The 13,265-nt window shown below is 42.2% G+C and overlaps 1 protein-coding gene across 1 annotated transcript in view; it reads left to right on the forward strand.

The window, feature by feature from the left end:
- The window catches only part of NCKAP5 (NCK associated protein 5), a 666,066-nt gene that overhangs the window by 343,058 nt on the left and 309,743 nt on the right, over positions 1–13,265 (forward strand). The window contains 1 exon segment of the mRNA XM_023543022.2: positions 3,632–3,719. Coding sequence (XP_023398790.2) covers positions 3,632–3,719 — 88 coding nt within the window.

Here is a 13,265-nt window from a genome sequence, read left to right on the forward strand (position 1 = left end):
TAGGGTTGCTATGAGTTGGAATCAACTAGACAGCAATGAGTTTGTTTGTTTTTGATTTATAGGACAGAGTAGAACTGCCCCATAGAGTTTCCAAGGCTATAAATTTTTCTAGAAGCAGATTGCCACATCTTTCTCCCATGGAGCAGCCAGTGAGTTTGAACCGCCTTTTGGTTAGCAGCCGAGCACTTGAACCACTGTTCCATCAAGGCTCCTTTACTACACGTCACTATCTATAATTGGAGCCCCTGGTGATGCAGTGGTTAAGAGCTCAGGCTACTAACGAAAAGGTTGCCAGTTTGGATCCACCAGCCACTCCTGGGAAACCTATAGGGCAGTTCTACTCTGACCTGTAGGGTCACAGTAAGTCAGAATTGACTCAACTGCAATGAGTTAACTGTAATTGTGGTCTATTAATTTTTAGTGATGACAGCTATTTGAGCAGTATTTAGGGAAAGAAAGGATTTTATTTCAGGTGGGGAAAAACAAAAACAAAAAACTAGAAGACATTGATTAAGGTTAGTGCTTAAGGATAAAGGACACCAATCAGCCACTTAAAAAAACAAAAATAAAAACCGCTCTACCAGCGCCTGAACTGAAGGGAGGAATTGGCTTATGCTTAGTTCCATTTGGGAAACAGATGGTAGAGCCGTTCTATGTGCAGGCTGGTAATACAAACCCTCATGCATCAGCTATCGAAACAGCAAAATGAAATAAAATGTCATTAGGCATCAGCTGCCAATGGATGATGCTTCACAGTCTTTGATTTTCAGGAAAATAAATAGAGAAGTTTGCTAAATGAGAATTAAAATAAAAAAGATATCATCAGGGAATAAAGAATGGTATATTCTTATCAGGCTCAAGACATCTTCACTGTGACTGGATGCATGAAGGTTATGCAAAGATGCGACAACTTAATTTTTTACCAAGGGTTGGGATGGGTCCCTGAGACTCCGTTCCAAGCTGTAGATTGAAAATGTAATTGGTTTTAATTAATCATAAAATAGTGCCAGAAGAGCCTTCACAGTATTACTGGGCCTGCTTAAGACTGTTTGAACAACTTCTTGTCCACCCCCTCTTTCTCCGTTTTTTTTTTTTTCTTTTTTAAATTATAAAGCCAAGAAGAATGGGGAAAAGGTGAAGAGATGTTTTTTCTTTTTGAACCAGCAGCTTGCACATAGAAATTTTAATTACACGGGAGAGATAATTCAGCAAGATATGCAGTGAGACAGAATTTATTTTAATTTAACTGAAAGAAAAAGGCAAGATTTTACTTTTGAGTTCTAAGCTAGATGTTTATGAACAAGTGAAATCAGGATTGAAATATATACCTCAGCCTCTGTCCTCCGGTGCGAAGAAAATAGACAATCTTTCAGAAACAAAGGCTAGCCATTCACCGTTACCATTACTTGCCTTGTTTATGACAGATTTGGGAGAACATCATGGAAATTCCAGTGCCACTCAAGAGGTTATCTCTGTTTATATAAAATGAAATAGAAAATTCAAAGTTGGCTCTAATCACTTACTATTTCAGAATTTGTGACTTCATAACTGTTTTTTTGGCATAAGCTTAGTTTGTCTTCACCAGGTCAGTGCTCTCTCCAGGTTGGGGCCCATAGTGTTGCCTTCTTGGGCTTAGCATCCAGCAGGTGCCCACCAAGCTAACTCCTAGTTAGGAGCTGCAACACTTATTCATTTAAAATCAACTCCCTGAGTGTCAGTCAAGTCTAGTTGAAAGAGGCTGTTCTTTTTAGAGTCAGTAAAAAAGGTTTAATCCTAACTTTTCTCTTCAACCAACCATGATGCCTTAAATAAGACACCTAACCTCCCTATGCCTCAGCTTTCTCACCTATCAAAGAGACAATGTTATTTTCAAAGTACATTATGATTAATAGTTGAGAGATTTCTTTGACAAGTTAAACGTACTATTCTAATTTGAGTTATTATCATAAATAACATAAGCTTTGGGAAATATATAGGGAGCAGGTTCTGCTGTCCAGGATGGAGGCATGAAGATGTGGCTTGTAGGAGCACTCATGCCCAGTCTTCCTGAAAGCCCGAGTAGGTCCTGGTGCCATTCTCTGTGAAGGCAGAAATTTCCCATTAATAATCTAAGGTTGGACTGGTCCAGTTCACATGTGATCCTTTGCTCTGTAACTAAGTAGTTATATCCCATGTTAGAAAGGTTGGCAGTTTAAACTACATTACTCCGACCACTGTAATGACCTTGCCATTTAAGGGGATTCACAGGCCTTCTGGGCACTTTAGCTTACAACACTAGAAGCCTTTATAAGAGGGAGAAGGTGGATCAACCTATTTTTTTTCCACAACTATCCTAAGCTGATATTATACTGAGTCACAAAAATATAGGCTTCAGGATGGAACTGGAAGATACAACCAACTCAGGCTCTAGATGAAAGAGCTCTGCATTCTGTGCATTTAATTCAGGGCTCCTGCTCCCCAAAGATCTTGTCCGTGCCATGAATCCTCATGGATGGACCCAAACACCAGGTCATTCCAACACAGTCTGAATATACACAGTGAATGCCTGGCACAGAATAAGCCCTTAATACTTCTTAAAATGAATTAACAAAGGATTTATGTAATGTTTCTAGTGAATATTTTATCCATAAATGAGAAAGATATATAAGAAATGCGTGACATGGTCCTGTACAAAATGTTGTCATTTATTGGAGAAGACAAGGCATGTATATATGAAATATTTGTCCATTAAGATAAGAGGTGTTTAAGTGATTGAATAATGTAATGTATAAGGACTAAGAATTCAAAGAAATAGGTGCCAAATGAAATCTTGAGGTGGATTTTAAAAGACAGATGGGGAATGGGAAGATGAAAGGGAGCTGGTATTCCAAGAAGTGGGAAGAGTGTGAGCAGGTGTCTGTAAATGGAAATGTTTGCTTTACTCTTTACTGTTGGGAAATGGGAAGCCCTGGAAGTTTGTATTAAAAGTGAAACAGGATTATAGCATGTAATATGTATTGTGAGCTACAGAAATACTCATAAAAATAGAAGTATAAATATATTTATTGTTTGGAATTGCAAAAATTTGAAACGATTTAAATCTTTTCAGTTGAGAAATGGTGAAATATCTGATGGCAGATTCACACCATGAAATGCTAGGTAGCAGCAGAAAAGAGTGAAGGAAACCTTTGTATGCTGCTGTGGAAAGACCCACCATGGAAAGACATGGCAGTTTATGACTAGAGAGAATCCATTCATGTAATTTTTGTTATCTTTGAAAATTGATTTTTAAAAATTGAAGTGGTGTTTCAAGAAGATTCACGTGGTGACATCATGTCAAAGTAAAAAGGCAGCAATGGAAAGTAAAGAGGGATATTGAGAGACGTTTGCATGAGTACAGAGGTAGGAGGCCACAGATAGGGACCCAAATAGTAAAGAGAAAGAAAGAGAACCCAGAAACATCCTGAAGAATGATGTGAAAGGGCTTCATGGTACATTCTTAATATAGGAGATAAAGAGAGAGGCAAGAAAAGGGACTTCTGGGTGTAAGTTTGGCATATAAACACTGAAAAAATTATTTTTACTAACTAAACAGACCCATATTAATAGGGAACCTTCTTTAAAGAAATTTTTCATATTTTTCCCCCCTCAGGATGGAAGAAACAGTACGCAATCTATTGCAGAGTCAAGGACCTCCAGAGCAGAAAAAAGAAGAAACTGTTAATATAATGGTCTATCAGGTACCGCATGTTCCTTATTCTCAGCCAAGTACTCATCAGCTTGTTTTTCTTGTAATCCTCTGGTTTTGTCCTCCTGGCCCAGAGATAGGTAAAGAAGGAGCAAGTATGTTCCAAACCCCAGTGCTGAGTACCATCCAGTCACCGCTGGTTGCAGAATAATGTACACTTTTACATAACTCATTCTTTTATGAACTTCTGCTGTGACAGAGGAGAGCAATAGTGGTTCAGCTGTAGGATTCTCACCTTCAATACGGGAGACCTGGGTTCAGTTCCCAGCCAATGCACCTCATGTGCGGCTATCACCTGTCTATCAGTGGAGGCTTACATGTTGCTATGATGTTGGACAGGTTTCAGCAGAGCTCCCAGACTAAGATGAACTAGGAAGAAAGGCCTGGTGGTTTACTTCTGAAAATTAGCCAGTAAAAGCCCTGTAGCTCACAAGGGTCTCATCCTATTGTGCATGGGGTCGCCATGAGCCAGGGGCTGACTTGATGATGACAGACAGCAACAACAGCACTGTGAAGCAGATTGTATATTTGGTTATAGGAAGGTGTGAAAAATAAGTTCAGAGAGACCCATAAACACATTGCAGTGCTCTGTGATAAGGGCTATATGTATAAGACAGGCGTCTACAGCCTTCTTGGGGAGCACGGAAGAGAGAGTGACCCATCCTGTCTGAGGAGTTGAGGAATACTTCTCAGAGGTATGGGATTTGATGTGTATCCAAGAATGGAGAACAAGGGTAAGGGTGTTCCAGGCAGAAGGGCAGCCTAGGTAAGGCCCCAGTGGTGTGAATTTTCATTGAAGGCTCATAGAGAGAGGGCGAGAAGCTCAAGGTAACTGAATAACGGCCTTGTGAAATAAAAAGTTTGACCAGGATATTGAGGATGCATGGAAAAGCCAGACGAGGTTGGGGCTTGTTTGCTGTGCTCATGGGTCAGGCCTTACACTTTGGGCCGTGTGGAGCCCAAGGATGTTAAAAGGGAGCAAGTGGTCAGTGAAGTCATTCCACTTCTCCTGATAGCACTTATCCCAGGATCCTTTGTCATTAGCAAAGTGGCTGGGCTAGGAACAAGGACATGACCCGAGTTGTGGCACAAATGAGAAGCCTAAGGCAGGGTTGGAATGGGAAATACCTCAGAAGTAGGACAGGAAGTCACTGTAGATAAATTTAAAACGTTTAATGAGAATCACTTAAAATCACAAATAGAGACCCAGCATTCACTGCAGTGGATGGAAAGCTAAAAAGCTGAAGAAGGGTAGGAAGTAGGTAGAAATCTGAGGTAATCATTGAAAAGCCCTACGTTGTTGTCTTAGGCTGGGTTCTCTAGAGAAGCAAAACCAGTAAAGCATATAAATAAGTATATGAAGAGATTTATATCAAGGAAATGGCTCATGCAGTTGTAGAGGCTGGAACATCCCAAGTCCATGAATCAGGATAGAGGCCTCTCTGGATTCACGTAGCCGCAGGGGCTGGCGAACCCAAGATCCGAAGGTCAGAGAGCAGGGGTCCCACTCTTAGGCTGTGAAGATTGACAAATCCCAAGGTTTACAGATAAGCTGGTAGCTCAAGTCCCAAGAGTCAGAGGTTGGATGAACTGGAGGCAGCTACAGGATCCAAAGTGAGCAAAACAGCCAGAATGTCTGCTTATATTTGGGTGCAGGCCACACCTCCAAGGAAACTCGCTTTGAACTGATTGGCCACTCACAACAGAGTCAATCATGGGAGGGATCACATATAAACACTGAGAATCATGGCCCAGCCAAGCTGACACACAGTCTTAACCATCACAGTTGTCTAGCTAAAAAGTAAGTGGATTTGGGGAGGCAGGCATAGCACACCAGCTGGTAAGGATAATTTCTCACTAATATACATGAGTTCTGGGTTTGTGTCAGTGCTCCACAACCCAACTTGTATGTGATAAGGATTGGGAAGAGTCTAATAAAAATCAAAATATCATATGAAATTTAAAAATGTAGGCATATTTAGCCTTAAGAAGGCTATGTCCTAAAGAGTTGACTCTTAAAACATAAAGTGACTACTTTGTGAAGATGGAACAACTGTTGTCCATATTCAGTGAAACAATGCAGGGAGTTGGCTTAAGTTACTTTAGAGAAGGTTAAAGTTCACTCCATAAAGACAGTGGAATAATCGCTAACATCCCTTTTGCAGGAAAGTGTGTGGATTCTTCTTCTCGGGGGTGGGTGGTGGTGGTGTTCACCTAGCAAGTCAGTTCAGCTGTTTCTGATGAGTTAGAGGTGGCTGCCTAACATTAAGATGTGGATTTTAGGCTCTTCTGACTCTGACTCTCTCTCAGTATTCTGTCTGCTTTGGTAACAAGTTGCCATTCTAAGTAGAAGTGGAACTTGATTCTACATTAAATTGTTCTTTGCTACTGAAAGAGTCATATGCATTTGAAATGTGAGTCATTTGTTCTCCTCCCAGGTAACAGGAGTCATTTGTTCTCCTCCCAGGTAATAGGAGGCTTCCTTAGAACTAAATAATTCAGCATCGCTCTTGAGCTTTTCCACTTGTCCTCACTGTGGCTCTGTTTCATCCAGGTTTTTGTCTTCTTTTGATCATTCTGGTATAATTTTCCACAAGCTGTCAGCCAAATCTGTGGGGTAGACATTTAACATCACCATGAGAATTCATTTTCTGGAACTGGAAGCTACTTGGAAAAACTGATACACTTTAAAAAAAATGTGCTTTAAGATTATTTCCTCTCCATAACCCAATCTATTAATTTTAGAAAATTAGCTCTTCCCTCTAGGGAGAAGACAGTTATTAACTTGAATTAATGCTTCACAGAGTGGATTGTTTCAGTCATTGCTATCATTGGTCTCGGGCACTTTGTCTGTAAAATGGGAGAAGGACATGGGCTACATGACTCATAGAGGTCATTTATACTATCAACAACTGTTTATGAGCTTTTAGTATGTACCAAGCACAACCTTGTGTTTTTGGAATTCCAGAAATGAGAACAGAGAGAAGGGTAAGAGAGGTATTGCTGGACAGCCTTGAATCACGGGAGTGTCCCCTTCAAGTCACATATTCTAGTATTCTAAATATGGCTAAGGAGCCCTGGCGGTGCGGTGGTTAAGCACTAGGCTGCTAACTGAAAGGTCAGTGATTTGAACCCACCAGCACCTCCATGGGAGAAAGATGTATAGTCTGCTTCTGTAAAGATCATAGCCTTAGAAACCCTACAGGGAAGTTCTACCCTGTCCTGTATGGTCACTATGAGTTGAAATCTACTCCATGGCAATAGGTTGTTTTTTGTTTCATTCCGTTTTTAAATATGGCAAAATAGCCTTGAAAGGTGTACACGATGATACTAATGGAGCATGTAGTTAACACCTCCCTGAAGCTAGATGCTGGGTTTTGAGTAAGAGCTGGAAAATGTTATTGCTGTATAATATGGGGTGTCACTAGCACACCTGACCTGGATTTTCTAACTTAGAAGATTTTCTTGAAAGGAGTCAGAGGCCCATGTAAAGTTTAGGCCCACGGGAAAGTGGACTTATTTTCATTTTCTATAATGAGAGTGTTTGTTCAGAGGCTTTTATCATGGAGCTAAAATAATAACAGCAGAATAATAGCTTTCTGTGAGCCAGCCCGATGCTAATTGCTTTGCATGAAATAAAGCATGGTCATATTTTGTTCAAAGGATGTGTTCCTGTAGACCCCTCATAATTTGTCACTTATATGATTTGTAGCTTGTACAATTCAATGTGGATTCTCTCAAAGGGTGGTGCGGTTTTCTGTTCAGCAGCTGAAGCGGCTCTACCATGTGGCAATCAGTGGTTTACAGTCCACCAGCTCTGCCATTACGCCATTATGGTGGAGAGGCAATGCCATGGAGTTGGGCAATGGGCCGTACTCTGGGAACCAAACAGCCCCTTGAGGCCTGACAGATTTTCTATTACGTTTGTAATTTGGGAAATTTGCATTTTATCAAGTTTGCATGAAGTGACATAAATAACATTTTTATGTTACCATGAGTTCGAATATGCCTAGCTCAGAGCCGTAGAAAATGAGACTAGACTATAGTTCATTGGGTCCTCACAACAGCCCTCTGCGGGAGATACAGTTGCTATCCCCACCTTATAGATGTGGACATAAGGCTCAGTGAGGTAAGCACTCACTTAAGAATGCACAGCCAGAAAGTAGCCCGAAAAGAGATACAAACCAATGGTGTTACTACGGTTGGTGTCACCCAGTGTGGTAACTCATGGTGTCACCCCCTCCTCCCATGGACCTCCTCCCATACCAGTCCATACAGGATCCTCAGGAATGTTTTTTATACTAATGTAACTCATAAAACATAGTTCCCATCTATCACTGAATGCAATGGCAACCATAGTGACATGAACAACTAGCAAAATTAAAATTACATCTTTAAATTACCATATCCTATGCACAGCCTGAATGTATATACATCTACGTAGTTTCATGTGGTTAAAGTGGCAGAACCAGCATGGCCAGCTCTGCAGAAGGTGGTGGCTGGCTTCCCTGGGATGGTCACATCCTGCTACAGGGGCTGGTGGGGCAGCCACACTGCCTCCTGCACTGGGGACCCAGGTCAGCAACCAGGCAGTGCAGGCAACGCCCCTACTCAGGGCAGACTGTGCAGCCTGTCTGAGTCCTAGGGCTCCTCAGACCCACAGCTGGCACCTCCTCTACCTCCACCCTCTGCCTGCAGCTTGCATTGGTACTGCAGCCTCGCTGGGCCCATCCTGGGATCGGGTAGGGGCAGTGCCATGGAGTTGGCCAACGGGCTGCCCTCTGGGAACCGAGCAGACCCCAATGCCTGACAGACTGCGAGGACTGGCAGAGGTGGCTGTGGGCCAGGCAAAGTCATGCACTGCGGGGGGCACTGGTGTTACTCAGTTCACTCCACACACACACCCCACCCCCGCACCTCCCTAGTGATGCCACTGATTCAAACCCTGGTCCTTCTAACACCACAGCCTCAGCTATTCATTTAGGAAGTCTGGAGAAATTAAATGATTGGCCCAAAGTTACCCAGCCAGTTATTATTTAAGTCAGGTCCTGAACCTTTCCACTTTCTACCTAGGGCTCGTACCATTTGTTCATCCATCCATTCAAATTGCAATTATCCATGTACTTGCTTCTCTAAGTGTAATTGTTTTCTGTTGCTCTTTATGGTGGATTGAAATGTGCCTCCAAAAATATGTGTTGTAAATCCAGACCCCTATGCCTGTGGTTATAATACCATTTGGGAATGGGCTGCCTTTGTTATGTTAATGAGACTGGATTAGTGTAGGGTGTGTTTTAAGTCAGTCTATTTTGAGATATAAAAGAGATTAAACAATCAAGCAAAAGAAGCAGAGATGGGGGAAGAGAGATGCCAAGCCACATGAAGATTGCCCAGGAGTAGAAACTAAAAGAGACAAGGACCTTCTTCCAGAGCCTACAGAGAGAGAAAGGCTTCTCCCAGAGCTGGCACCCTGAATTCAAATCTCTAGCCTCCTAAAGTGTGAGAGGATAAATTTCTGTTTGTTAAAGCCACCTACGTGTGATATGTCTGTTACAGCAGCACTGGATAACTTAGACAGAATTTGGTACCAAAATGTGGGAGTGTTGCTCTAACGGATACCTAACAACGTAGAAGTGGTTTTGGAATTGCGTAATGGATAGAGGCTGGGAGAGTTTTAAAGTATCTAATAGTAAAATCCTAGATTACCTTGGACAGACTGTTGGTAGAATTATGGACGTCAAAGACAATTCTGGCGTGGGCTCAGAAGACAGTGAGGAGAGTTACAGAGAAAGTCTCTGTTGTCTTAGAGAAAACATATAGAGCCAGCAACAAAAGGTTGCTAGAAATGTGGACATTGAATGTGTTTCTGGTGAGGCTTTAAAAGAAAATGTTAGACAGTTGAGGACCAACAGTGCTTTTTTATGCAGTGGCAAAGAATTGTCTGGATTATGTTCAAATGTTTGGTGAAGATAGAACTTGTAAGTGGTGAACTTGGATATTTGGCCGCGGAGATTTCTGAGCAAGATCTTAAAGGGGCCACATGGTTTCTTCTTGCCACTTACAGTAAAATGTGAGAGGAAAGAGATAGACTTAAAAATGAACTGTGTAAAATGAAAACAAAACTTAAAGATTTAGAAAATTCTCTTTTACAAACGAAGGACACGTGTCCTAAAATTTTCACAAAGGACTTGCCTACATGACCTTTTTGTTAAAGAGATTAAGCTTGTGACTGTTGGGTCTAACCAACTACCACAGCAGAACACCCATCAGCTTAGACTGAAGAGGATAGAGAAAGAACAAAAGGAAAGAACTCTTGTCTGCCTCTTGGAATTCTATAGGCAGGAAACAGTCCAAAAGAGCTACATCTATTGTCCTCTAAGAAAAGAAAAGGACCATTCCTGGAACAGCTCAGAAATCAACAGAACTGTTGGAAGGAGCACAGAAGCAGGGCTGCATCAGTTTCCAAGAATGGAGCCATGGCCTCATAGGTTTAAAAGAGTCAGATCCTTACCAGAGTGTGAGGCTGCAGTTCATGAATGCTACGGTGAAGGGGCCCATGCCCAATCTGAGGGAGCAGGGCTGCCATGTCCAAGGAGCGGAAGAATGGGGCTTGCTGGGGCCGAAGGAGTAGGCTCACCACTCAGATGGGCTAGGGAAATGGGGCCGCCCAAAGCCCAGGAAGCAGAGTTGCTATCCCAGTGGGCCTGGAAGGTGGAGCCAAAACCTGGGCCAGCGGGCTTCCACCCAGAATCTAGACAGCATGGCCAATACCCAGAGTCTGGAGGGCAAGGCCACTGCCCAGATGGTCCCAAAGAACAGAGGATTATTCCCAAGCCTTGAGAGAAGGTGTAAATTGTTCTGCTGGGTTTGGACTTACTTGGTGCCTGTTATCCCTTCTTCCCTCTAATTTCTCCCGTTTGTGATGGAAATGTCTACCTTGTGCCTGTCCTACCACTGTACTTTGGAAACACATCATTTGTAATCTAGACGACAGGTTCACAGATGAAGAGGAATTTTGCCCCAGGCTGGAATACACCTCAAGTCTCACCCATATTTGATTTAGATGATTCAGAACAGGGGATTTTGGACTTTGAGTTAAGACTTTGGAGATGATATGGTGGGGTGAATGTGTTTTCATGTGGGGAGGACATGAATTTGGGGAAGCCAAAAGGTGGAATGTTATGGATTGAACTCCCTGCCTCCCCATACGTGTTGTGAATCCCAACTTCTATGCCTCTGGTTATAATACCCACTTGTGGTATTTCTGTTATAGCAGCACTGGATAACTAAGACACTCCTGTGACAAATTACCACAAAGATAGTTGGCTTAAAACAACACAAATTTATTCTATTACAGTTCTGGGGGTGAAAACTCTAAAATCAAGGGGTGGGTAGGGCTGTGTACCTTCTGGAGGCTTCAGGGTTGAATTAGTTTCCTTGTCTTTTCCAGCTTGTAGAGGCTACATGCATTCCTCGGCTCATGGTCCCCCCCGCCCCATCCTCAAGGTTCATCATGCCAGTCTCTGCTTCCGTTGTTACACCTCCTTTTCTCACTTTCAACACTCTGCCTCTCTCTTATAAGGACCCTTGCGATTACAATGGACAACCCAGATAATCCAGGATGATCTCCTCACCTCATGTAACGTAATATATTCACAGGTTCTTTTGCCATTAAGGTAACATATTCATAGCTTCTGGGGATGAGGGTGTGGACATCTTTGGGGGACCATTCTTCTGTCTTTCGCACTAAGTAACCAGCATTAACCTAGCAGGCCAGAAGCACCAGCAGACACCAGGCTAAGTGCTATAGGGACAAAAAATGACTGACCCTGGCCTTTTCCAGGGTAGCTCAGTTTATAGAATGTTGAATGTCATGGCGGGGGAATCAAGGGAGGCAAATAATCAAATTTATGCAGCAGTGTGACAACAGACAAAATAGCAGCTTGCACAGGTTCTGGGGACACAGAGGAGGGCATTGTCCCCGCTGTTTCTGGAGACACTACCTCCTGCCTAGGACTTACTGTTGGTAATTCATTTTCTTTTTCTTTTCATTTCCATTGTCTCTTGAAATGGATTCTAGAGTCATGAGCTTTCCTGTGAGTCTGACTGACTGCCTTCTCAGAACACCTTATGTCCCCATCGTTTTAGGACCACGCCTGGTATCAGGGCGCATATGTTGGGTACTTTTTATTTACAAAGCACTTAGCCAAAGTGGATCTCATTTGTCCATTCCAACAGTCTTTCAAATAGATTTGACCCCTGCCCGTTTGTAAGGATGAGGCTCAGAAAGGCCTGTTTGAGCTCGGGCAGACGTTGAGTGGGAGAACTAGACCTAAATCATAGATTTTCCTAAATGAGATGCAAAGAATACAATTGAGAAGGAATCCAGGGGGTATTTTGGTGGCAGGGTAGGGTGTGGATATAATCTAACATCCCAAGTCACAATGTCACTGCCTCAAAATTTAAAAAAATAAATAAATAAAATAACTGACAGTAAATTAAGTTAACAGGCCATATGATGTATGTGCGTATCATTTTTCCTATGGGAGAGACAAGCACTTGAGTGACAGAAATATGACCATGATGTGAAGGGAGGGTGACATATCCATCCACTTAGGATGGATGCATTTCATGAGGGAGAATTAAAGGACCTAAAAGAATCGTCATTGGAGGAGCTCTAATAAGTACGATTGTCTCCCAGTTTCATTTCTGCTTTCTTTCTCCATCTCATCATTCTCATCATTGTCTTTAGGTGCTTTGAGGTTTATTTGTCATGTTATATATTCTTTTCACCCAGGCCACCGTTTTATTTAGTGAAGTAAGTTAGACTTATGTTCGGAAAAAAAAAAAAATATGATTAAACATTACAGAGGGCAGTTCAGTATCAAGGAAATGAAACAACTGGTTGGAGGGGGCACCTGTCAAAACATTTAAACACGGGCAGCCTTAGTAAGATGTGGATAATCATAGCACTAACAGCAGATGACCCCATTTACAGTCCTCTTGTGCCCGTACTGGTCTTCCTTGCTTCCTTGTTCTGGCTTTGCTTTTCCGTATGTGACATGAATCAAATTCACATTAGCTAATTCATTTATGAAAGAAGTACATAAATGAGTAGAAACACTAACCGGGGAAAAACACTTGTATTATGGATACCGCTTTTGCCACTAACAAGACTTATAACCTCAAATAAAAAAAAAAAAATTCCCTGGGCTTCTTGCTTTTCATACTTGTAGAATAAGAAGTTTTGGACAAGGTTAGGGATCACAAATGCTAAAAGCTACATTTGCCAAGCAGCTGTTGAAGTGGGCCAGGTTAAATGGTTGAAGTAGGCCAGGTAAGAAGAAAATCAAAGTCTAGGTTTACTTTCTGTTTTTCTACTTCTGATAAGGAAATGGTTAGAGAGAGGGTTTGTGTGTGTGTTTGTTTTCTGTATTAAAAGACAAAAGCCTGGCCTTTGAAAGCCATGCCACGGTTTCATGCCAGGGGACAGCAGGGAGTGGTAGGGACTGCCCAGCCTCTGCCTGGTCTAAAGGGAGTA

The sequence above is a fragment of the Loxodonta africana genome, chromosome 6 (genome assembly GCF_030014295.1).
Source record: "Loxodonta africana isolate mLoxAfr1 chromosome 6, mLoxAfr1.hap2, whole genome shotgun sequence".
Taxonomy (NCBI): domain Eukaryota; kingdom Metazoa; phylum Chordata; class Mammalia; order Proboscidea; family Elephantidae; genus Loxodonta; species Loxodonta africana.